The 26805-nt window shown below is 42.8% G+C and overlaps 1 protein-coding gene across 1 annotated transcript in view; it reads left to right on the forward strand.

Moving 5' to 3' along the window:
- The window catches only part of MVB12B (multivesicular body subunit 12B), a 343711-nt gene extending 317875 nt beyond the window's left edge, over window positions 1-25836 (forward strand). Inside the window, exon 10 of the mRNA XM_069241771.1 lies at window positions 17783-25836. Coding sequence (XP_069097872.1) covers window positions 17783-17869 — 87 coding nt within the window. The 3' untranslated portion in view covers window positions 17870-25836. The remainder of the gene's footprint in view (window positions 1-17782) is intronic.
- The last annotated feature ends 969 nt before the right edge of the window (window positions 25837-26805 follow it).

The following is a 26805-nucleotide window of genomic DNA, read 5'->3' on the forward strand; positions in this document are numbered from 1 at the left end:
ACAACCGTTTGCTGTCCTGAATCTCTAAGTATTCGGCCCCAGCTGAAGTCCGTAATTAAAGATTTGTACTTTTGGATAAATAAGAACTTAACCTTTGAGACTCAAGTTTGTAAATTGGCATCCGCCTGTTATGAGAACTCAGAAAGATTTCAAACCTCCTTCTCGGATGATATTGGTGAAGACATTGGTTCTCTCCCGTCTTTATTATGGAAACTCCCTCTATCTTGGCTGCCGCAGTATGCTTTGAGACACTACAGGTGGTCCAGAACACAGCAGCGCATTTGTGGCTTAAGATCCCTGAGCATCAATCTGTATCCTGGTCACTGGCAGCTCTGCATTGGCTCCCAGGAGTTCAGGTCCCTGTGTATTGCTCATAGAGCGTATCATAAGATGTTCCTCACAGACGTCAGCTCACGATGCATCCTACAATGCTTAGGAGATCGCAGAGCTCTTGCTCCCTAAACTTAGCTGAAAGTCCCATGGGTGCAGAAAGAAAGAAGTGGAGGTAGATCATTCTCGTTCCTTGTGGAACGACATGTCTGTTAGGCTAAGAAAGTTGGAGGTTGAAAGTTATTTAGAAACAATTAAAACTTGGCTGCTTGTGTAATTGAGACTTAATAAGCACCGTGTGAGGCTTTTGAGCGCTGGGAGACCCTTGTAGGGTAGCCATGTGCTATATAAGCATGAATGAATTTAATTGAATTGACGTCACTGCTCTGGCACCAGGTGGACTCTAGAATTAACTTAAAGGTTCTGTCCTTCCTGAACCAGGCCTGCCACAGACAAGGCACGGGAAATGCACTACACTAGCCATTCACTATACCGCAGTCAGAAACCTGAGCTCTCTGGGAGTACAGGGACTCCGGCTTGGAACAATCAGGACTCATTCATTCTTGAGGAGAGAACCAAACCACCTATGTTTCACAGAAGTCCTGAGCATGAACAAACCTTTTCAGACTGGTATTTGATTAGGAACCTTCACAAGCGCATAGCGTCTGGCCAATACTGGATGGGGATGGACCTTCCCTCCGCGAATCATGATGTACCCAGTGCTCTGGAGGGACCACAAGGTGACGCTGTAACCCATACAGAAAAAAATTGTAAGGTGCTGAAAGGCAATTTTCCAATTACCTAACCTCTTCAATGCTCTTCCAGGTCCATCACTGGGGCCGAAGAAATTAGGCAGCAGAATGCATTCTCCTGCTGCAATAGCTTGCAGCAGCAAAGCATATCTGTTACAAGTGATGGTGAGCGTGTCTTGTAGCCCCATCATTAGAAGAGGATATGTGATGCCCAATCAGAGAAATGAGGGACCACTCGGCACAGAGCTTGACCTGGAAGTGATCGTGAGCCACTTTACACCGTGCTGGTTGCGTATACTTTGAAGCTCACGCCGCCCCTTATGCCGGTTGTAACCGACAGCTAATACTGAGCTTATATTTTTTTTTACCTGTGCCGGGCTCGTGAAGAGGGTGTTCCTTATTGACAGCCTCGTGGCATCTTCCTGACAGGCTCACAGGGAGGACTCACACTTATTTCTGTACATACTATGAGTCGGCTTCCCAAAGATTCCTACCAGTACCCGTAGCAGGGGCTAAGATTGTGCAAAGGAAAACAGTTCACAGAAAATGCAGTTAAAATAATAAGGAATGAATTGCCAAAACCAAGTGAATACAAAGTAAAGCAACAGACAAAAATACCTTTCACCTTTTCATTTCAGCTTAGCAGGGTCAAACATTAGGATTGGATTTTATGTCGTACCCTATGATTTACAGATACGTTCAATAAAGAATGGCCCTCCAAACAATTGCCTTTTATGTTCAATGTCATTTTTTTGCAGCACTGCAAAAAAGTGAGGAAAATGTCCGAATGTTGTTGTGGGTCTTTTTGATGGGATACAAAAACAAGCATTTGAAATGTAATGGGTCTCGCGTTTGCTCGAGTTGGAGCTATTAGTGTTGCAAATTCCTAACTAAACTTTTTTTGCCACATAAATTGAAAAAGAAAAGTAAAACTGTTCACATAAGCGAGCCAATTCAAAGCGCCACGGCTGCCATGAGCATGAGCCCGAAGGAACGACACAAAAGGAAAAAGAAGTTCGCTTGCAGTCAAACTTATCAGCAAACGTGCAATTATCCATGTAACAGGGTCGATGGCCAAGGTGGTAACAAAACTGCCCCAAAGAAAGTACAAATGTAAAGCACCAATGATAACAAAAGATTTTTTAAAGGAAAGCCCACAAACAAGTGAAAGTGATGGGCGTGGTTAAAAGCCCACAGATACAACAAACCAGAGCGCTTGCACGCTCGACCTAACTAGGCAGGTGGATTCGCAGTTGACTAGGGCTTGTGGGTGTCCCACGTTTGAAACAACTTCAAAATTGAGCATTTTTTATGACAATAAAATTTTTTATTTTTCTAGAACCTCATACTACACTTTACCATTTCTATCCACCCCAAATAAATTCTTCAACAGCTACCATATGTAATGGTAATCATTTTATTGATCTTTGAATGATGGAAGGCTGAATTGGCCTTGCATTGATTAGAACATGTAGTCTACAGATCCCACCAAATTTGGGAAGCAGATGTTCAACTGGAGCTGAATTCAGTCCAGCAGCGAGCAATGCTGAATTTGAGGTCTTCGGATGCGGTGAACTTCCATGTATCATTATGTCTATTGCAGGTTTCGCAGACCTCATATGTCACCAAATGAAGGTCTAAGTCTGAAATAAAATAAGGTCCATGGCCATGGATGGTGCTTGGAGCCGCTTATGATTGAGAGCTTTTGCTGTCTTCAAATTGCAGTGATTGAAACAAGCGACAAACAGGCGCTGACGCAGTCCCCCTATTCAACGAATCCGTCCGCAGCTTCATACTCTGGAACATTCATCTTTCACTCAGAGCTTGAATCCTACACACTAGTTCAGCTCTGTGGGGGCTGGGAGAAGAGGAACTGGAAATTAAAATATTTTTGAGACCTATTCACCTCATGATTAAGGCCAAGCCAAAAACTTAGACAATCTGTCCCAGTATTTGTTTAATTCTTTATACATTCTTTTTAAGCGCATCTAACCTGTGGGTATCCGTTCATTGTATATAAAAATAGATAGTCAGACTTCAACCTACCGAAAACTAGAATAAACCAACATGAAGTCAATTAATGACAATTGCTCCTGGATATGAGAAAATGAGGTTCATACAGGTAGGAGAGAGATCCACAGTAACAAACCAATGAGATGAGCATGAAGGGACGAGGGGTGAGGACACAGCGAGACAGAACGGATAATCAGAGAATGAGAGAAATAGGAAGGCAAAAGCTTAGAGGAAGGAAGGAATGAGGAATTAGAGTAAATTGGTAACACCTTAACAGAGGATGGGACTGAGGAAAAAGTCAACAGGGGAGGTTAGGACCCAACAAGATGCATTTCCAAGCCTGTTGAGGTGGACGCTCGAAGAGGTGTTAATCCAGGTAGAGTTCAAACAGGAGTGTCTCCAGTTATCTCAAGAGAGTATCTCACTCCTGTCCTAGAGGGGGCACTTTCTTTGAGCAGACTGTCTCTGAGTTCTTCAGGCTCCTTGGGTTCTCCTGTACTTCAGTTACTGCTTCCTCTGGCCTATGGTGGTCGGGGCTCCAGCTGCAGGCAGTCATGTCCCCTACCGCAAGCAGACAACCCCCCTTGTGCCTGGAGGGGAGCACAAATCTAGCATCCTCAATTCTGGTATGCAGCTCAGTTCATGGAGGATGCAGTATATTTCAGGGATTAGGAGTAGGCAGAATGTGCACAGAGTAGGCACTAGAGTGGAAGATTGGCAGGTAATGTGTTCTGTTGCAGACAGTTGATGAGAGGAGGGGGACCTATAAGTGTCCCTGTGATTGACCAAATTAACTGGCACTGTCTTATTTAAAGTTTGACTCTATGTAGTGCTTACCACCGTCCACTCTCCAGACAATCTGGTGTGTGGAAGAAGCCCCCCCCCCCACATAGGATGCAGCAACAAGTGAGAACAGCCAATGTTTTCCTTGGAGATGAAGTAGGTGATTACTCTTGTTCTCTAAGGATGTCAGAATGTTTCTTCCTTGCCAGATTTGTGATTTCAAGGGATTAACTAGGATCCTGGTTCCTCCCCTCCACCCTGGCACCAGCTCTGCAAAATTAGACCACATCAGAGACTCAAACACAGACCGGGGGGAGGGCACCATTCAGACAGGAGGAACAAGATTATGTAACAAGACTGGTTCTGCCTTGGTCAAAATCATCTTTCTGACTTCTCGTCATCTGTAGGTCATCCCACCTTTAGGTCACCCCATCTGTAGGTCTTCCCACCTGTAGGTCTTCCCACCTGTAGGTCTTCCCACTTGTGGGTCATCCCATCTTTAGGTCATCCTATACAACAGTCGTGGTTTGATGGTATTGTGATTTGTGGCATCAGGTTCGATCTTGAAGGATGTGAATAGAGTAGTCCGATGACATTACGCACTAAGGAGCAGAATAATAAAAAAGTAGTATATCTCAAGTAGTATATACAGCTACACAGCATATCACATATGAGATCAGAATGTTTCATTAATTACCGTCATAGGTTAGAACAAACATACTCCTTTGGTGTTTTTGCAACACTTTTGATTCTAATACTTTGGATGTCTTCCCCAATTTTGTCCTCTGTTCTTGATTGTCTTCCTGTCTCCAGGATGTGTCCCAAGAGTTTTGACTTTTCTAAAGCATCCTAATTGTTCCTATTCTCTTGATAGTCTCTTGTGACTGTCTTCGTAGTTTCTAAGCCGTTAATTTAGAACACCCCAAAGTAAGAAGTCATTCAAATATGGTTTGGTCTTCAGCCTGATTTTCCGGACGTAAATTTGAGGTCTTCGGATGTACTGGACGACTTCCTCCATCATTTCTTGTTTTGCAGATGTGACAGAGCAGAAACCTTTCCATCAGGCAGTGGTCCATTGCAGGTCCTCCCAGAGGTGCATGAACTTGGGTGATCTTGCTGTCTTGTGGCCAGCGTCTAATTGCATGCAATGTAACCGCAAATTCACACACAATTTTTAAATCAGGGAGTATCGTCTCAAGAACTTGGGACTATTCCTGATTTTAACACTGAAACAAAAAACCCAGTTCCCTTTCCGTTCTAGAGCACAACTATCATTTGTTTCCTGGTTCTTAGAGTTAATTTTGCACTCTGCGCATACTAGTCCAGGACCTCTGTCTCGCTAATGTCTATAAGGATTCTTGCAAAGATTTGGGAAATATAAAAGTATTTTTGCTTGAAAAGATAAGGACATGACTATAGGCCCTGATAGGGTTCCTGAGAGCGACATAGCCTTATATCCCCTAAAATGAGATCTGCTTAGAACAACGTAATAGGTAGGGGCGGACATGAGTGCGTATATCCAGGCGTGCCCGGTTGGGTCTTACAGCATAGCTTACCTTTTTTATACCTTAAAGCTACACCTTTATTTTAGAGTTATTTACTACTTTCATGGAAATATACGTTTTTCCTTAAACTGGCGTACACCGCCTTTTTCAGCAGTGCAGCACGCTGTGAGGAATTCGCTAAAATTCTCACACAAGGTTTACCTTGGTTACAATCCGACCTAGGCTTTGATTTCAACTAGACTTCAAGTGGACAAGCAGCTTGTGTTTACATGTGATTCACATTGCAATAAGTACATGATTCAAGCTAAAGTGCATGACCTGCTCTACACTGAAAACATTCAGAGAAATTCAAGTTTTTACATTTCCTTGTAGTACAGTGGTAACGCTGCTTTTGCACGTTCACCCATTAAAATGAATATAGCGGATATATGCCTATGGTGATGCGGTTTACATCTAAATGGACAGTTTCTAATATCAAAAAAGTATTGCCTTGTACACAAAACCAAGCCTTGCCCGTGCCAAGCCAGATGTTACCTCTGTCGTGATGGTGTGAAGGTTGTCTCCTGTCCACAGATACACACTAAGGCTGAGACAAAAACAACACCTCAGTGAAGGTTTAAACACCAGGACAGATCTTTGGGTTCACAATCGCATTGTAGGTGAAAATACTGTGAGTTAGAAAGGATAATTATTTTTTTTTTTAATTATATTAGAGCCATTTCTTGACTTTGTCTGAGCATTCTCATTCATGTATAAGAGGAACTTAATATAGCCTTATAGCCCACCGTAGTGGGCTTTACCAGCCATTAAAGGCCTACTTCAGCTTTTAAAAGCCCGAGACGAAGGCCGGTATAGCTCAGCTACAAAGGGCTATTACAACATTCCACCACTAGAGGGCAGAATGCTCCAATAAATAAAACAAAGGCCTTACTGAGCCTTAGGGGACTGAAATTCCCTCGGGCTCCATGAGGCCTCTGCTCACAAGAACAGCATTGGATTGTTGGCGCTCTGAGCTTATAGCAACCATTAGAAGCCCGGAGCACTCCATTGTCTTCAATGAAGCTCCCAATATTTGAATGCTGGCTAGTTCTTCTGAATGGAAGTGTTATAGCAAGCCTTTACAGTCTAGATAAGGATGCGGAATCGATGAAGCAGTCAACGCATCTCAAAAGCAACTAAGTGATTAAAAAATGTATTACCTTAGACTGGCCCGGTCTATTGACCTGATTAGGCTGAGATAAAAGATTTTGAAAGATCCCCCCACCAGGGCTTTTTGGAGCACAAGAAACCATCAGTGGGGGGATATTGGAAATCAGTGTGTTTTAGAGTTGTATGGTTTTGTCAAAGGATCTTCCGCTGGGGATGGAAATGGAGTCCGACCTCTCAGATTGCCGGTAAAATAAGAAATTATATGCAGTGATCGGCTAACCACAGAGTCTACCAAGCCTCTGCCCATCTTACGGCTACCAGACTGGGAGGTGGGCCACCAGCTTCAATAAACGTTGTGCCTCCAATGCGACCCCATAGTCTACTTTTCACCGCACAAAGAGGTGGCTCTGTGCGCTGAAAACTGCGTAGACAAAATAAAAGTTAACCTGATACCGCTGTCATGTTGTTCATAACGTCTGCCGCATGCAGGCGCTGGGAGAAATGATAAAGTCATGCATTACATGAGTTGCCTGTTGTGCTAGGCTATTGAAAATGAGTTAGAGCAACTTACATGTAGTGATAATCCTGAAAGAAGGAACGAAAGCCAAATTACTGAAGCAGTTTTTCTCCTGTTGCTGTGATAGTTCTTTATGTTGCTTCAGTGACAGATGTCTTTACTAGACAAGGTCAACAAAAGCTTCTTGCTGTTCTGGGGGCACAGATATCCTTGAGCCAGATTGATAAATAGAGAAACTCCCGCATAATGGTTGTCCGTTTCCTGTCCTATGACCCTCCGGTACATACTGTGTTAAAGTGCACACGTCTCCAGCTTAGGGTTCTTGCCCCAGTTCTGTGTCTCCGACACATGGTAGCCATGGGGCGAGCGCCGGTGCTGTTTTGTGCAGGTTTCTGCAACACTATGCAGATGTGCCTCCCCAAGATGCTACCGAAAAAGCTACCAGTATTGAAAACCAAGTGGCCACACTCGCCACACTCTCCTTGATCATATATTATTCCATGTCATTTCCGCCCTGAGCTCCTCGGGCTTGCTCCCCGTGGACTAGGTGTTAAACTGCTCCAACTGGCTCACTAATTTTACTAACCCTGAGCTGTCAAATACCAGTGGAAACTAGACCATGCGATCACAAAGTTACACAGTCCACCTTCAGGCAGAACTGTTGAAGAGAGAGGCAGAACCTGGGATCCCCTGTGCCAGAGGCATGAAGCCACCAGGATACTGTGCTAAGAGCAGGGAAGTGAAAGCTGTACTGGTCGTTCCAGCCTTCATAAGATGGAAGCGCGGAGCGTGAAGTTGTCCCGCGCAGCGGAGGCCTGGTGGTATGTGCATATCTAGTCTCATGGTACCGCTGATCCCCATTCTGCGTGTGTCTCCTCACCTCTTGACTACCTGAAAGCCCATGGTTGTGGCATGTGGTGCCTAGTAAGCCGTTAATTAATTAAAAAATGTAGGTATTGTACCTGATTTGAGATGGTCTGGGACCACCATTATCCACAGACTGATGTCCTGATTCATTGTATTATAAGAGTGGTAGTCAAATCTATTGCTGAAATCTTTGATTCTCACACAGTCGCATAAAAGTCCACCATTGTCGAAGTCCATCGATCTGCCAATTTGGGAACATGCAGAACTGCAAATCTATTTAGCAATACTTTTGATTCCAAGGGTATGAACAGTGACCTGGGACACCTGCTCACCTTTGTCACATCACATGCCCTGTGACCGCTATCACATTGTCTTGTCACAGGACCCGAACACACCACAGAAAGTGGAATCACTGACATGTAACAAAGTACGTTTTGCGCAAGACTAATAAAATAAAAACAAAATGGAAAGCAGATATGGGTCCATTTTAGTCACCAGCGATGTTTTAAACAGGCTGCTGCTATGATACAATGGGGCAAAGGCTTTCTATGGCAACAGTTCAGATATGACATCCGACACACCCCGCGTCTCCTTCCACACCACCACCAGATCCCTCCGCTCCGCTCAACTGGCTCTGCCACTATCCCTCGCATTTGAAAAATCACCGCCGGAGGACGATCCTTCACCTACATTGCAGCAAAGAGCTGGAAGAACCTTCCCCTATACCTCAGACAAAGCCCGTCTCTCACCATTTTCAGGAAGAACCTCAAGACGTGGCTCTTCCGATGAGGCTCCACCCCCGACATAATCTACATAGAAGCAACCTTCATATACCTGATTACAACCTGGAAGTGCCACGCACAACCATAGTAAGCGTTGTGTACTATTGTGACCCAGAAGCAGCTTCATTGAAATACCAGGACAAATGTCCAGGTAAAAACCATCATGTTGATGCAAAATGAATTGCTACGAATCCCTTGCATCAAATGGAATCAAACAAATGGAGCACAAAGCAACCTATAATTACAGTAATAATAAAACAGTCAAAACAGGCATTAGTTCAGATTAAATAATAAAAAGAACACAGTATGACAAAGATAAATCGGATACGTTTAATGCAGGATTGTGTTGAGCAAACGTCAAAGAATGGTGCCAAGTAGGTGAACAGTTCAAAAACCTAGCAGTAATTGGAAAACACGCCAGGTCTGTCTTTGAAATGCACAGCCTTGAGGTGCATCAAAAAGTATATATAGTAAATCTTGCCAGTTGTATCGTCTGCAGCCTGTAAAACGGGCCATCCTAAAATAATGGACTTTTTCAAAATACACCCAAAGAATTTACTTGTTGGATGTTGTGTAGTAAAAAAAAAAAACCTCCATGGTTTAGAGCCTAAACCAGAATATTGGCGCGAGGTGCAAGCTTTAACTCTGAGTTCATGGAGTGGCGATATTTCCTGGGTTGCTTGTATTTTTTATCCTTTTTCTATATTTTGCTTCCAGTATATTTAAACGTTAAAAAAAAGACGTGTGTTATTAAAAGGATTGGTGGCACTAACTGGTAACTAATTAATTGTTTTCAGCAAGTTCCGTACTTGTTGGCGGTTCTATAGTCCACAAATGAATTTACCAGTTACCCTTTGATCCCCCTGGAAGTGTTCTGTTTATTATCACGGTTATCTGCCATTTAACACATTAACATAGCCCGGCTGAAAGATGGCCAGAGCCCTGACCGCATCACAAACACAGCTAGCATATACAAAGGTATAGCGAAATACTCTCATGGTTGAATCATGCACTCGGTGTAGCCTTGTAAGCCCTAGTCACGACTCGTTGCTCTCTGAGGGGGCGGAGTGGCACATGTGCGGGGATGACGTTTAATAAAAAACAGAAAGAAAGAAAAACGTAACTCCGTTGCTGCCGCTTCTCTGTCCCTCGTCACTCCAGGCTGCAGGTGCAGGCTCCCAGCCTGCCCTGCGGCGAATCCTGACACTGCTCAAAGCAGCGTTAGGATTGGCTAGGAACCTGTGCAAGCTCTCTCCTGCCCGGCAACTGCGTTCCTGGGCTGGATAGAGCCTACTGCGCATGTGTGTTTGGCCGGCCCAATACGGTGGGCAAAACATACATGCGCAATGAGGGGGGAGAGCTGTGCAGTCCCCTCAGCGCTCGTCACCCCCAATGCCCCACCCCTTTACAAGAAAACTATAATAAATGCAGTTTATTATCATTTTCTTGTAAAGGTTTTTAAGCTGCTGCTGCTGGTGTGGGGGGGTGGGGAGGGCCTCTCCTCTGCCCTATCGGAGGAGCCGCCCCTGGTAAGCACAGGTGTAAGCTTGGGTACAGAGTCTTACACCCATTGCAGTCTCACTAGACTCAGTTGTAGCCTTGTGTGTCCAGTGCATTCCAAAATAAATGTGTAACCTCAAGTACATCCCCTGAGAGAGACGGATATTTTGTGAGCACGTGGCTGTGTTACTAACTCTGTGTGTTCCCGACACCACGGTACTCAAAACGTGTGACCACATGGAGACTGAATGACAGTCATAAAATGAGAGGGAGAGAGTGTGAGTGTGAATGAGTTCTTCAGTGCCCGTGCATCCTCCAGAAGTGTATGTTGGGGTGAGGTGCTGGGTGCCAGGTGCACTCGCCTCTTGCACAGACCGGTCCCAAATTCCCATTGAGTAATGTCAGCTCATGGGTATAGCGTCAAGTGACTAATGTGACCTCTCTCTGCAGAGAACTAGTGTTTGATGCCTAGTTCTGTTGCCCCCTATACATGTTTAGCCTCCAGTGCCCTGTGCAGCCTCTCGTAAGCAGCTGTAGTCTTAGGGATGTCCTATGCAGCCTGTGCAGGCACAGTTATAGCTTTAGATACCAGAGGGCTGCCTCCACGATATACCTCAAATGCCCTGGGCAGTTTCCCGACAAACAGTTGTAGCTTCAAATACCCACTGACACATCCCACAGCTACGGCGCGACTTCAGATGCCTGCACATCCTTCCCATAACATAACAGTATCTCTCTTTGTCCCATCTCAGCATCCTCTTACCCGTGGACTCCTGGCCCTCGTCGGCAGGGAGGGGAAATCATGTAGTCTTGTGTGAGTGGGCTCCGCGCACTGCCTTTGCCTCCCACTCCCGGTTTAAGCCCTGAAGCGCCCAGGGCGAGTGTCAATCAGTGACACTTTGTCACAGTGTGGGGAGGGGTCAGCGGTCTCACTGACCCCATCCCACTCTGTGACGAGGCTGGGACTGCTGCCTTCCCTCGTAGCTCAGCCAATGAGGGAAGGCAGCAGTCATAACCCTCCTGGGACCGCCGAGGCTGAAGGTAAGTGTGTGTGTGTGATCTTTTTTAATGAATGTTTGAATGTTGATGAGTGTTGTTAATGGATGTGCGTGTGTGAGCTTCCAGCGCCGGGTAGCTGCTGAGGTGCTTTCGGGAGGGACAGGGTGTGTGCGCCCCCTTTCTCTCTCAATTGCCTCCACGTTGCTTCTGATTGGGTAGAGAGTGAGAATGGATGGGAACTGCCGACAGACTCTGAGTCCTGTCAACGTTCTGTTCTCTCGGGTACCTCTGAAACTGCTTTGCCTCTGTAATCGTAGTTGAAAACTGCAATTCTGCCCCTTCAGAGTGCTTTACATGATGGGTGACAACCCTGTATATACTATAGTGCCCCACATTGTATATTAGTACTATAGTGCCCCACATTGTATATTAGTACTATAGTGCCCCACATTGTATAGTAATACTATAGTGCCCCACATTGTATATTAGTACTATAGTGCCCCACATTGTATATTAGTACTATAGTGCCCCACATTGTATAGTAATACTATAGTGCCCCACATTGTATAGTAATACTATAGTGCCCCACATTGTATATTAGTACTATAGTGCCCCACATTGTATAGTAATACTATAGTGCCCCACATTGTATAGTAATACTATAGTGCCCCACATTGTATATTAGTACTATAGTGCCCCACATTGTATAGTAATACTATAGTGCCCCACATTGTATATTAGTACTATAGTGCCCCACATTGTATAGTAATACTATAGTGCCCCACATTGTATATTAGTACTATAGTGCCCCACATTGTATAGTAATACTATAGTGCCCCACATTGTATATTAGTACTATAGTGCCCCACATTGTATAGTAATACTATAGTGCCCCACATTGTATATTAGTACTATAGTGCCCCACATTGTATAGTAATACTATAGTGCCCCACATTGTATAGTAATACTATAGTGCCCCACATTGTATATTAGTACTATAGTGCCCCACATTGTATAGTAATACTATAGTGCCCCACATTGTATATTAGTACTATAGTGCCCCACATTGTATATTAGTACTATAGTGCCCCACATTGTATATTAGTACTATAGTGCCCCACATTGTATATTAGTACTATAGTGCCCCACATTGTATAGTAATACTATAGTGCCCCACATTGTATATTAGTACTATAGTGCCCCACATTGTATATTAGTACTATAGTGCCCCACATTGTATAGTAATACTATAGTGCCCCACATTGTATAGTAATACTATAGTGCCCCACATTGTATATTAGTACTATAGTGCCCCACATTGTATAGTAATACTATAGTGCCCCACATTGTATAGTAATACTATAGTGCCCCACATTGTATATTAGTACTATAGTGCCCCACATTGTATAGTAATACTATAGTGCCCCACATTGTATATTAGTACTATAGTGCCCCACATTGTATAGTAATACTATAGTGCCCCACATTGTATATTAGTACTATAGTGCCCCACATTGTATAGTAATACTATAGTGCCCCACATTGTATATTAGTACTATAGTGCCCCACATTGTATAGTAATACTATAGTGCCCCACATTGTATAGTAATACTATAGTGCCCCACATTGTATATTAGTACTGTAGTGCCCCACATTGTATAGTAATACTATAGTGCCCCACATTGTATAGTAATACTATAGTGCCCCACATTGTATATTAGTACTATAGTGCCCCACATTGTATAGTAATACTATAGTGCCCCACATTGTATATTAGTACTATAGTGCCCCACATTGTATAGTAATACTATAGTGCCCCACATTGTATAGTAATACTATAGTGCCCCACATTGTATAGTAATACTATAGTGCCCCACATTGTATATTAGTACTATAGTGCCCCACATTGTATAGTAATACTATAGTGCCCCACATTGTATAGTAATACTATAGTGCCCCACATTGTATATTAGTACTATAGTGCCCCACATTGTATAGTAATACTATAGTGCCCCACATTGTATATTAGTACTATAGTGCCCCACATTGTATAGTAATACTATAGTGCCCCACATTGTATATTAGTACTATAGTGCCCCACATTGTATAGTAATACTATAGTGCCCCACATTGTATATTAGTACTATAGTGCCCCACATTGTATAGTAATACTATAGTGCCCCACATTGTATATTAGTACTATAGTGCCCCACATTGTATAGTAATACTATAGTGCCCCACATTGTATATTAGTACTATAGTGCCCCACATTGTATAGTAATACTATAGTGCCCCACATTGTATAGTAATACTATAGTGCCCCACATTGTATAGTAATACTATAGTGCCCCACATTGTATAGTAATACTATAGTGCCCCACATTGTATAGTAATACTATAGTGCCCCACATTGTATATTAGTACTATAGTGCCCCACATTGTATATTAGTACTAAAGTGCCCCACATTGTATAGTAATACTACAGTGCCCCACATTGTATAGTAATACTATAGTGCCCCACATTGTATATTAGTACTATAGTGCCCCACATTGTATATTAATACTATAGTGCCCCACATTGTATAGTAATACTGTAGTGCCCCACATTGTATAGTAATACTATAGTGACCCACATTGTATATTAGTACTATAGTGCCCCACATCCCTTCACCCCAACAGCCTCACATTGCCAGGTCTATAGTCAGTCAGGAGAGCTGTAGTCACCAGACTGAAGGCTTTGCTCCTCTGACCCCTTTAATGACCTCTCAAGTCTGTATCTGCTGAGATTGGACCGACTGCCACGTTCATCTTCACTGATCACACTCTGCATGGGGGGGAGGGGTCATTTGCGTTCCGCTAGGGAGAGCCCTGTGCCTGCCATTTTGGGATGGGAGTTACCCCTTCCGTCATCAGGGTTATTCGGAATAGGAGAAGCGTTAAGTCACTCACCCCTGAATGAGATAAGTTATCGTCACCCTTTCCAACTTCCATTGACCCCGCGGAATATGTGCAACCAGTGCTTTAAATGGGCAGGTGCTGTCGGGTACTGAGTACCCGCACTTGTTTAATTTGACAGGGAGAGTACCAGCACTTCTGAGGACCACCCAGGTACTCTGCTTAGTGAGTGCCTCCACTTCAAATTTTCTATTTAAGGGACTGTGCGAAGCCCCTGAGTGACTCCTGCCCACTTACTACGGATTCTTAGATCAGGTGAACAGATTTCAAGCCAGGGTGTTAGCGACAATTCTCTTTAGCAGTGAGTTTCAGTGGCTGCCACAAGGTGGCACTGTGGGACCAGAAATAAGAGCCTGGACAGTTACTGTATGGTGGTGTTCAGCTTGCTGTTGATCCGTTCGCACCTCCGCTTTAATGAAAGTGCAAGCTCCGGTGAAGGCTCATCCCGGCAGGAAGTCCGTTAATGATCGAGAACATTCAACGTTTGCAAATAGCGACTGAAAACCATTTACGAATTTGCTGCAACTTTTTAATGTGCAGGATCTCAAATACTGTGTTGTTAAATAATTCAAGTTTAGCTAAAATAATTCTAACTATGGCAAGTTTTTTGATGTAAATTATGTGTGCAAAATTGTGTTACCTCCCCTCTGAAATACGCATTACTTTCACGTTATTGCACATATGACGCAAAAATTCATTGCTCTTTTAAATAGAAGACTATCTTTTCCGTTTCTCCGGAGGGTGTACCTTTGACAGAAAGGAGACGCGAGACACAGGTTGGAGGCAGGTTCATGGAGAAATGTTTCCCAGCAAAATGTTTGCCACTCAAACCACTCTCTTGAGGGCAGAAATCACGCGTGATTTTGTTATTCGCCATGGTGAACATTTCTCACATTTCGGATAATGCAAAATGGTATTGTGGTATTAGGTCAACTCCAATTTCATACGTCTAGCTTTGAAGGCCTGCTATGATTGGTAGTTTCCACGGTGCGCACCTGAGTGTCTTTCACTACAGGGGCCCATAGGGGCCTTAAAGGGTTGTGCGTTTCTAGTCTCCGTTCACTTCTTCAGAATTAAGTAGCATCCACTATTAGTCAGCAGGACAACTCAGTGAGCTCATTTGAGAATGCAGTGATCTACAGGTCAAACGTTCCGATCCTGACAGAGCCTACTCTGAGGTCGATGAAATGAGTGCCTTTACCCGTTATTTACAGTGCCTAGGTTAGGATTAATCCGAAATTGGAGAAAACTCGTATTTCATCAGAGGTGAAGCTTGAAGTACTTGCCTATAGAATCAGAATCTGGTTTAATCCAGGGAATGGCTAAAAAGTTGAGCCCTGGGCTGCTTACGAAAGATTGAGCCCAGTGTTCTGAGAGGTGGAGAATGAATGTTTCTGTGCGGTAACTGTTCTGAATTCGGGCGGTTCTAGAAGGGCTTTGTGACTGCTGCGGCCCCTTGAACCACTGGAGATGATGAGTGGATCAGTCAGGTAGGGAGGGTGTTTTGTGAATTAATTTATCTGACATAGCAGGCTGGCACTCGTGCGGATTAAGGCGCTTTACACTCAGTCAGAGCAATATAGAGAGCAAAAAGCAACTGTATCCAGACTAGAAGTACATTGTAAACAAACATAAAACGGGTAAGAAGTGAAGAGACGGGCAAAGATGAATACTGGATGGGGGGCTAAAGGGGGCGGCGAGGAAGGGTTGAAAGTATGAGCGGGGCCGTGGGGTCGGTCAGTGGGGTCGGTAATACCGGTCTGCGCTTCGAATGATAACCCCATCCAGAAAGGCGCTAATGTAGGGGCGGAGGGAACCAATCAAGGAAGAGACAGCATGCCTCGACCCGGAAGCTCTAAGGGGGTGTTTCTGATGTGTTTTCCTTCCCATAATCCATCATCCCACACACATGGCCGTGTAGGCTAAGAGAAGCCCCTTAAACGTTTCCTGGTTTTCTGAGCTCAGACTGGACTTCTTTTCACCGATGCTGACTGACTGTGGTGCAGCAAGGATGACTCCGCTCCCGACCACTCAGCATTAATAAATACTAAACACTGAAGTCCCGGGGGGAATGAATGGAGAGCCTGAGACTGAATTCCCTCTCTACATACAAGGATTTCTAGTGCTTTTCTACCCAAGCGCGGCGTTTTCGACTTCAGACTGTGGGATAGGGTTTGGACACATGGCCCACGGTGTGGTAGTGTACCCCTCTACTACGCAGGCTGCTTTCGATCCCACTACAAAAGAGGGATGCGCTGTGCAACACGTGCGGACTTAGCCCCCATCCTTTAAAGGGGCCCCCATTCTTGAGAGGGGCCCCGAAGGCGCCATGAGGGTAGCGCAATCAGACATTGCACTCCGTGGGTGCGTCTCACGCCTTCCAGAGGTTGGGTTGCAAGACTATGGATATGACTGCACAGTGCCTGCGTCACGGGCACTCACTGCCTGCCTTCCGGGGTTAGGGGTTGGAGCACCCAGAGTGAGGTACAGTCTGTGACTATACACCTTTAAGGAACCCCTGGAGATTTCTTGAGCCACTCAGTACCCTCTAAGGCACAGGTCTTCAAACTGGGGGGCCTCAAGTGGTCCCGGTGGTGGGGGGGGGGCACCAGACTCTGGCCAAAAGAAGCATTATACAGATAACAGGCCTTTGTTTTAAGCAGAAGCATGTTATTGCATTTTTTTAAAAAAGGTAACAGCACTCAACTGCAATGTTTAAATAGGTCTAGACATATTTAAACATTGACATCTTTATAAAATAATTGTGAAAAATTCTGAGGGGGGCCCAATGATTTTTATTTTTCAACTGGGGGGGCGCGGCATAAAATAGTTTGGAGACCACTGATCTAAGGGCACCTCAGGGGCGCACTAATTGTGCACAGTCTCATTGGTGGAGCACAGTGGGCGCATCCTGCCAGGGGTGACTACCCCGTGTGCATGCACCAGTGACATGGCGCATGGGCAGAGCCATTCCCTCATTTGCATGGGGTTGTGGCCACATGCTGAGTGTACCTGACCTTTACACTCCTGTGGGGCTAACTTCATGCCCGTGGAAGATGGAGTTGCACAGAGCGTAGAATTGGTGCAAATGCCTGATGAGATTCCCCCCATTTTTCACAATACACCTGATTTTCTTCATATTTCCTTGATTTGTTTGTGTGTATTTATTTATTGATTGATTTTTTAATGTCTTGTTGGTTATGGACCAGTCCGAACCAGGCTTAGTAAAACCGTACAAGAAGTGCAGCTATACTTGGACAGGTGCAATATTTCTAACAGATTAAGAAGCCTTACCATTGCAGCAGGTAATATGTATCAGAATATAACTATTTAGCACATGCAGATGTCTAATTTACACGAGTGTTATGCACCGTAGGTCAGAATTTCAAAGCATTTAGGTGCGTTAATATTGGAGTGCCTGGTGCAGAGCCTTGAGGGAGCCTCTAAACATCAACAGTTGCACGGTGCAATACATAGGTATTCAGATAACTAGGAAAGGCGTTCACTGTATTAAGGTTGACTCTTGTGCCTGTAAATATTCATAAAATGCCTGTGTCTGCTTGTCCTGTGTTTAAAGTTCTGCCTGTGTCCCTCACCCCTAACCGTGCATTCTCCCGTCTTCCTCCGCAGTATGACTACAGTTTCAGGACGGAACAAAGTGCCGCTGCGCGTCTGCCTCCCAGTCCTACTCGATGCCAGCAGATCCCGCTGTCCTGAGGAGGGATCGCAGCGACTCCGCGTGTGGAGGTGCGCGTGCCCACGTACTACTGAGAGGGATCCTACCCCGCTAGTAGCAGTGTTACCGGAAGTGTTGTTCAAAGAGGACTTGTTTCTAACCACTCCGCCTACACTTTATAACTCTGAGTATGTCTTTTTGTAAATACAAAGACTCCTTTCTCTACGGCCAGCCACCCGTAACCACTAGTGGAGTCCTCCACCGTGCACCGCTGCGCTCAGTAGACATCCTGTTACACTGATCGCAGCTTTTTTCTAACAGTTGGAAACATTAGTATTAAAAACTGTGGTACACAAAATTTGCTAGAAAATGTCAACAGAATCAGTATTTGACTCACTGCAACATACACTTAACCCAAATGGGTGGGAGGGAAGCATAAAATAAGGATTTATATCCGCTTTTGCATTTAGGGATGGACATACATATGTTCACGAGCAAAAAATTGAAAGCACAAGTTACAAAAATGAAGATTTCAAAATGGTGCAGTTTGATGTTCCCTATCTGCCTTTTGCAGTAAGCTCCTTTGAGCTGTGCAGGGTCAGAAAACAAAAATGTTTGTAACTCTGTTTCCTCACCATTAATTTGATTGGCTACGTCAGCACTGAATTGTGAAAGTTAAATCTGGTACTTGAAGATCTTGGGCCACAAAGCAAACTTCTGTACAGTCTCAAACAAATTGAGACCCGGACGTGGCTTCAAACTTTTGTACTTACGTCCTCTGACCCTGATTGGTGTCACCTAGCTTGTCTGCTTGTTGTCAAACTAGAAACATCACGGAGATAAAGAAGAGAAAGAAATAAAAGTTGAATCTGGGCTGCTTGACAGCAGATTAGATGAGCTGTGACTGCAATAACAGCAAAAAGATTCAATTGAAACTTGGCCCGCAGGGATGGTGGGAAATGTTTTTCCATCCGATTTAGATTGAAGCCCAAAATTTTATGCAGCCGATATTTGTACATCAAAAGTTTTCACAGGAGATCCTTCCAACGACGTGTTAAAAGTTAACTCAGTGGTTTATGTGCTGGAGGTGCTTGGCCCAGCTTTGCTTATTGCTTGGGCATCCGACCATGGCTTAGTCACGCCAGGAAATGTCATCAAATCCTAACACGGAGCGATCCCCCCTGAACATTAGGAAAACATCTGAACACTCTAATGAAACTTGCCGCCATGTAAAAAGCAAGCACATGGGCTTATTGCAAGACTACCTCACCCAAACCCCCTCCATGTAGACTCTTCCTTCTGGAAAACTTTCACAGAGTCCTCATCTCTTATCAACACAACACTCGTACTGCGCTCCGCCTTACAAATGCACGCGCTGAATGGATCAAACAATTATTTGCTGCTTTGGATCGAAGAAAAGACAAGCCATCAACAGACAAGTGTTGTGGCCTGGAAAATAAAGTTATTCTAGCTGAGTTTGGAAATGCATTGCCAGTTGTATCTCAGGCCCTGATCTACAAGTATTTTGAAATGTTCCAGATGTCACATTTGCTATTAGATCTAGGTAATATTTGTGATGGGAGCTGGGCCTCTTCAATCACAGAAGCCTGTGTTTTTTTGAAAGATCAGCACAGTTTACATCCTTCTTCAATAGGTGTGGTTTATTCAAGGTGGACAGAGATGGATTTCATGTTTGGGATGCTCTCATACATGACTTAACAGTCCTTCAGATAAAATTATTTGCTCCTCTTTGGTGGCAGCAATGTTTGCTAAGGTCTGTAGGAAACGGTTGTGTGACACGACTCAAAACTGAAGCAAGGTTCCCTTCTTCACGGTGAAGATACAGTGACCCACACAGCTGATATCCCGGGTGCCAAGAGGACAGAGAAGAAATGGGAGGGCACTAGCCTGCTGAAGAAGATGGTTTATGCTGATGCTCTGGTCCTAGCATAGGAACATCACTGTAATAATTCTGTGTAAATTACAAGTGTGAGTTGCTGCACTGCCCGCTGTCCACCGCTCACCATTGAACAGAATCATAGATTTGTCATTCAAGGTAGTACGCTCTACGAGCAGAAACTGAATTTTCAAGTTGTCAATTGATCATTTAGACATAATTATGTATGGATTGCCCTGTGTGTTTTTCTTTGACTCAACAGTTGTAAAAAGGTTCTTGGTGTGTACTTGGGCCTTTACGACTTTTCACATGGGACTGGGTCTTACCGACCCTTCCTCGGGCCTGCTAAGAAGGTGGGTACAAAGGTTTTACCACTGCATTCACCCATCATAGTACATGGCCACCGGATCATATCCCGCTATTCTGTAGGGTAATTGCACCACTGAAGGTCAGAAGGAACGTTCTGCTGATCATTGCGGTGTCTTTTGGCGAGAGTTTATGCGTATCGTTGCTGCCTCTGTGGTTTCTCGTTGAACAGCAGTGGCACGTCCACCGGTGACCACTTTTTTTCCTACAAGAGTAGCGAGTGTTGACGTTTTGTATTGTAAATACTACAGGGTGACTAACCTATATGCAATTGCATTTGCCATTGTAAAATGTGTTGATGTCGTTGGTTTTATCCCATTCCCAAGTTTGTGTTAAAACAACGCACTGAATTGTTTTGCACAGCAGTTGGCTATCTCGTGTTTTTTGGATCCTATTAGATATCCCACTTCAGTATTTTTAAGGTACACATGCGTATTTGCAAGTAGATATTTTTTGTACATGGATGTAATCCCAGTCTGAGTTTATAAACCATAATAGTTTCGCTAAGAAGTTTTCTCATGATTCAAAAAGTTCAATCACCTGATAAAACCGTCTAGAAAGCGTTTGTATCAGACTTACTGTAAGCGTAGGTATTGTTGTGAAAGTATAGTCGGTTCTAGAGAAACTACGACAGTGATGTAAAGAGTTGATTACTGTAGTTTGGCTTGATGGGCCACTTCGCTTGCGGGTTGCCAGGCGACATAATTTCGTGGCCGAAGCATAATTAGAGGTTGATATTGTTAGATGAGTTTCCGTTGTGTTATTTGCCCATCAGTGGAGTTGTAGTCGCATTTACGCAGATGTGCACAAGTTCACGTAGTGATGAACTTGGGACACCCATCATTGCTAATGCACTTTTGTCCTAGCAAGCGTACAACACCGTAAAAAAATCTTTCTTACCCAGCCCCACTCACTGTGTGGATTCTGTCCTTTCTAGTCCTCGTCTTCAATAGTGGATTGTCTGTCTCGTATGACACTCTGCCCAAAGTGAAATATTTAAATAACTATTTATATTTGTTAAAAATCTCATCTGCTGCATTACAGTTCTTTAAGTTCATCTACTCGAAAACAGTGAGTTGTGCATTTCTTCTTTAATCTTCAACTTTAAATGTTACTCTTTGCTTTTTTGGGGGCCTTTCCCATCATTGAGAGGAAATACCAACATCCTATAGAAATCTAAGAAAATCATAGGGCCATTTCACCAATTCAGGTGTGTGAGTGGGTGTGATTTAGGACTCCTTGAATGCATGAGTAAGCCACTGGTACTAGAAAAGTACTGGTGGCTTACTTATGAATTCAAGAAGTACTATAAGAGTAGGTCCAAGCAAACTCTTTGGATCCAGGAGTTTATCTATTAGCAACCTTATCCCGAGCCCACTCTTAACATTTTATGTAGACATTATAACAGTACTTCTAATCCTGCATTAATTTAAGAACGTGTGTTTCTTCAGCGTGTTTGAACTTTGAACTCAACAAGCCTCTCTGCTCCCAATTTAATGTAGCGGGTAAGAGGAACACAAACTGCAGTTGGGCGCTATAAAGGATTAACAGTCAATATATCGTCCTGTGAATTGAAGCTGCATTGTGTATTTGCTGATGTAATTAGAAGATGATGTGCAATCCCCTAAAAATTAGTCCAGTTTTGAACCATTCAGAACATCAGCCCTCATCAATTAAACATGACAAATTCCCACTGTAAGTTGTTAGTTTTTATAATGTCGTCAGAGGTTGCAGAGGGGTGGAATATTTTCATAGGAGTTGAAATTGCTGGTATCACTTCTAAGAACCTCTTCAGCAAGTGATGCACCATCTGCAGCTTATACACATCCTGTTGTTTAGCACTTTCCATGATGTGCTGCATTTGCCTATGAATGAACAAAGAGGAGGTTGACCCTTGCTCGGTGAAAGCATTACAATTGATGGATAGACATCCTAGGTGTTGTTTAATTCCAGCAGGAATGTTGTTGTGGCTCCCCTAGGATACATATGCATATGTTTGATATCAGAGTAGTTTAATTCTTTCTGTATTAAGTGATTTTATGTTTGTTGAGAAGTTATAGGCTGAGATAGATATCTGTAATATTGAAAATGTGTGGATAATTTGTAAACATTTACTTGTAGTTGCTTTTTTGTATTAAGTGGAGACTATTTTACTGATGAACCCAAAACACACAGAAGTGCACAAAGCACTGTTACGTTGTTGATACTGCGGAGACCTACAAAAGAACAATCTATAGTAAGCTTAATGCAAAACATTGGAGAATTGAATGAATGTCACGATCAGAAACCCGACGAGTGTACTTAGTTGGAATCAAGATGGCGATGCAGGCTTGTTTGCAAAAATTATTTGTTCAGAATTGTTTCTTCACATTTAGACACTTGTTAGTGGTGTTTTTAATAGATTTGAATATAACTACACTTACTGAGCAGATTCGAAAATTGAGTCACTTTAGTCCTTAATACATGACTGTCTCGCAGCTGTATTAAAATAATAAGGTATTGACAAAATCTATGCAATTGCAAGCACACACTTGTATGAATGATTGGCCCCTTTGTTCTATGCCATTGACATTACTTTCAGCATCTTTGTGTCGCAGAATTATATTTCAGTGCAGTGGATCTTCCCCGTTATGTGTTCTAGTATGATAACAAGATAGCTAAGGGCTGCAAGTATGCATGTTCAGCTTTACATTTAGAGTTTTCATATGTCAGACATTCATACAAGGTGAATGGCAGATTTTGGTTACAACACATGTATCTCAGTGGATTCTATTAAGGGCCTGTACATTTTCTAATGGGAAAAATTGAGATTGAAGAAGAATTTTCCATTGGTTCATGTACATAGATTTCATTTTAACATGTGAACTAAGTCCTTCAGTAAATACATACAGAGGAACTGAAAGACAAGACTAGACTTGTGTGTTAGCAGATTATGCTGCAGGCAGGTTGGGACAGCCACTCTCATGGGATGTCCAGCTAAACCCCCCAGGAGTCTAGAATTAGTGATAACTCAGTGGGATGAGGTGGAACATTCTGCAAGTACATTTGTAGTGGGGAAGAGGGGTGGTGAAGAGCAGTATGCTCTCACTTTGATTTCTACCATGAACAGATTGTCACCCATAACTTTTAAATGAGGGTTATTGTAGCCTAAAGTTAAAGCTGGACCCTCCTTCCAAGCCACATTGTCTAAAGACACCTTGTTTTGTACTTAAAAGCTGGTAGTCTAGACTAGCTTTTCTCTTAAAATCTGAAGTTGTTGGGGGGGACTCTGGAATTTCTTAGTCACAAATGTTCTGCCACTTATTCCGTTTGTTACATGATACCTGTCTAGGTTTGGGAATTGTGCTAAAATAATTTGGAGTTTATTTTAAAATACAGAATACAGACAGTGAAGAGCGTATCATTGCCTGCAGAATTCTGAGGGGTTAATTCAGAGCCTGGTTCAAAAAGGAGACCCCAAAACGCCCCAGGACAAATAACATTTGCAGCGTTTGTTTTCTGTGGGTTTTTTTTTGCTCCAAATTTTGAATCCTTTGAAAAAAAGGCTTCCACAGCAGTGTTGTACGCGTTATTTCTTCATATTCCAGAAGCTCTGGGCTTGGTCAACAGCACCGAGAGCTGATGGCACAAGGTACAACACAAAACACGCCTGAGGTTCATTTCTGCTCATGTCTTAAATCATTGCAGTGCTAAAAGTGAGCACAACAGCATCATGTACCTGTTCCAAGCGATGCACTGACCACTGAAGGACCACCTGCATGTCAGCTGTTATTAACAGTGGGCCACCTATCACATGCATTACATCACATGGCAATATTGCATCGACATAACCACTACATCACAAGGGAAGCGTAGATGTATTTAAAAAATAGAACACTTCTCTTAGCGGTGTAATAATTGCAATATTCTGCATGTGGTGTGGTTGTAGTCGATACTATCGAGTAGGATAGTGTAATGCAACCATTCTGACCACTAACCAACATTTAACTAGGATCAGCACATCACCCATTCAACTTTAATGGTATTTAACTATTCCATGAGCAAATTCCACTGAACGCCCAAGAGCCTATATGTCAAATATCAACTGCACCCCCCACATGGAATTCCGATGTGCTGTTAAATGAGTGCAAACCCTGCTTTTTGCCTCATGTCCTGATGCGCCGCCCCCAAATTAGCATTTCTGCTTCCTCCATTGAACGCTTCTATCTCACACGCTCTGGTAGATACACAGAAAGCTGTTGCCCCCCAGGTCAAAGGGTGCGGCCGTCGCCAGAGCGCCCTGTTGTCTCTCCCTTTTAAATCTCAGCATTTCTCACATTAGATATTTAGAAAACCTTTTTTCCTTGCGTTTTTTTTTCCAGTTTCCCTAAAAATACTGCACGTTCCTCCTTCTGACAACAAATATTGTTTTCCTTTGGGAACAAGTGCAGAGTCCACTGATGTATGACTGCATTCAGGCTCTATACTTTTTTGGAAGGAACAGTACATCACGTGTTCTCTTGGAGTTTTCTGTGTCTGAGATCATATAAATGTGTTTCTGCCATGTACAGGTAGCAGAGTCCACTGAACAATGTTAACAAGTTCCACACTATTCCTCGAAAGCATTTAACTATAACTTGCAGTATTTGATTTCTCTTTAACAAGGTATACAATGTAAGAAAATGACATATAATCCACAACATGCAACTGTTTTAAAACATTAGTGATAAAGGATGTCCCTATTTATACATGTTTATGTTGGATTTATTGTGTGTATTAGTAGTTCTCATATTATGTTGCTAATATGTACTTTTCCATATTGAAACATACTTTTTTCAACTTAATACAGGACAAATATTGCAGTAGTTTACGGGTTCATTTTTTGTTCATTAAACGCACATTTTTTGGATTGTGCAGTGTTGACAACCAAGCAGTGAGGGATGCTACTTTTAATAGTAGGAAGACTGTGAAATGTGCTCATTTTATTACTGGAGTGGCACACAGGCACATGGGTGACAGTGTGTTCTAGACTGTGAATATTTTGATAAGTGTTTATAATTCGTTACCAACTCAGAAGCTATTTTCCTGTTCTGTTTGCAACCATTTGTAAACATTTGAACTTTAATGGTTATGCCACAGTGTCAGCATCTATTCTGTGCTTATATAAAAAGGCAACACTCAAGATCCCTAATTTGTACCTACAACTAGAGTTGGTTAACATATTTTGTTGCTTTAAGTGCATGTTTACGCTTGACCCTCTGGATTCCATCGAAAATAAATTAGATTAGGAAGTAGAAAGTTAGGCTAATAGGTATATGGGCTATTGCTTCTTAAATGTCAGGTGGCCTGCCAGCTCATAATTGGCTTCTGGTGCAGAGTTCCAACAGGTCACGCCTGGACAGAAAAAGATCTATCAACACATCATAAATTTTTCATCTTTGGACAACCCAGAAACATGGCAGAAGAACATGATATGGGTTTAGTATGGAGACAATAATAGTTTGGCAGTGTCTTTAATACTGCATTATGAGCTAAGCACGATAACTTCAATTTTATAATGGCATAAATGGAATGGAGGTTAATTTTCTTGTCTTGGCATCCCAGTTTAAGGTAACATTGATGTAGCTGCAGTGTGTACTTGCCGTAAACTAAGTATTAAAGCAGAGATGTCCACTGGAGGTGCTGGGTGGTGTCAATCAGTAATTCGGATATCCACTTAACGTACATTTACATAGAATGAATATAAATGGAAAACATTTACATTGTAAAAAAAATAAAAATATAGCCTCAGTTTTGCCCACCCCGGACCTACATTGGCCACCTCTGCACAAGAGGTCTTGGGATGGCATTAGAGTAGTCGGGAAGTGATTCACTTAAAATTCATAAAACATAGGATTGCTACAGAAGTAGCTTCACATTTAGAGAAACAATTGTGAAAAGTATCTGAAAGACAAATGTGCTTACATCTGAATGTGCTGACAATGACATGCTCGGTTTATATATGGTTGCTTCTTATCATCTTAGGTGTAAATGTTATAATTTGGCACTGTACCTTATCAGATTGTCTCTTAAATTGGATTCAGGATAAGTGAAGTGGAGCGGTGTCTTGTACCGTAACTCAAAGTATTTAAAGATTGAAGATCTAGATGTAACGATGTCAGATTTCTGCCTCCCCAGGTGTTTTTTTTTATCTGTATTAATCTATATTAATGCCCTCCTTCAGTAGTGATCAGCAGGCAGCTTAAGTGATATTACCGAATTTTTGTTGAGGAGCTCACAATTGTTAAAACAATAGTTCAAAAAGATAAGAGGCTTCAGAATGAAATAAACTACATCTGATCCTAGTTGAAAATGGGTGGATAGGTCACCATCTGCAGGTCAAATTGACTATAGTATGAATCAAACTGATCTGTGGTGTCTCAGGTCACTCCATTCTTCTCATTGTTAAATGCCATCTTGCCAAGTTTCTTTATTGTTTAGTTAAGAATAAAACCATACAAAAAATGAAACTATGTTATTGGTTTCATGCTGTTTAGGGTGAACAATTTCATGCTGTTGCGAAACATTTCTGATGTTACACCTTTTTGTTGGCCTATTGAAAATATATGTAATGAGCACTCCTGTTGCAGATGTTATTAACTTTTCTATTTATTTTTAGAATAACTCTCCTGCCTTTTACAAAGGGAAGTTTATCTGTGTGATTCGTAGTGTGTATTCTTAATATTATTTGTTTCT

The sequence above is a fragment of the Pleurodeles waltl genome, chromosome 6 (assembly GCF_031143425.1).
Source record: "Pleurodeles waltl isolate 20211129_DDA chromosome 6, aPleWal1.hap1.20221129, whole genome shotgun sequence".
NCBI classification, from domain to species: Eukaryota; Metazoa; Chordata; class Amphibia; order Caudata; family Salamandridae; genus Pleurodeles; species Pleurodeles waltl.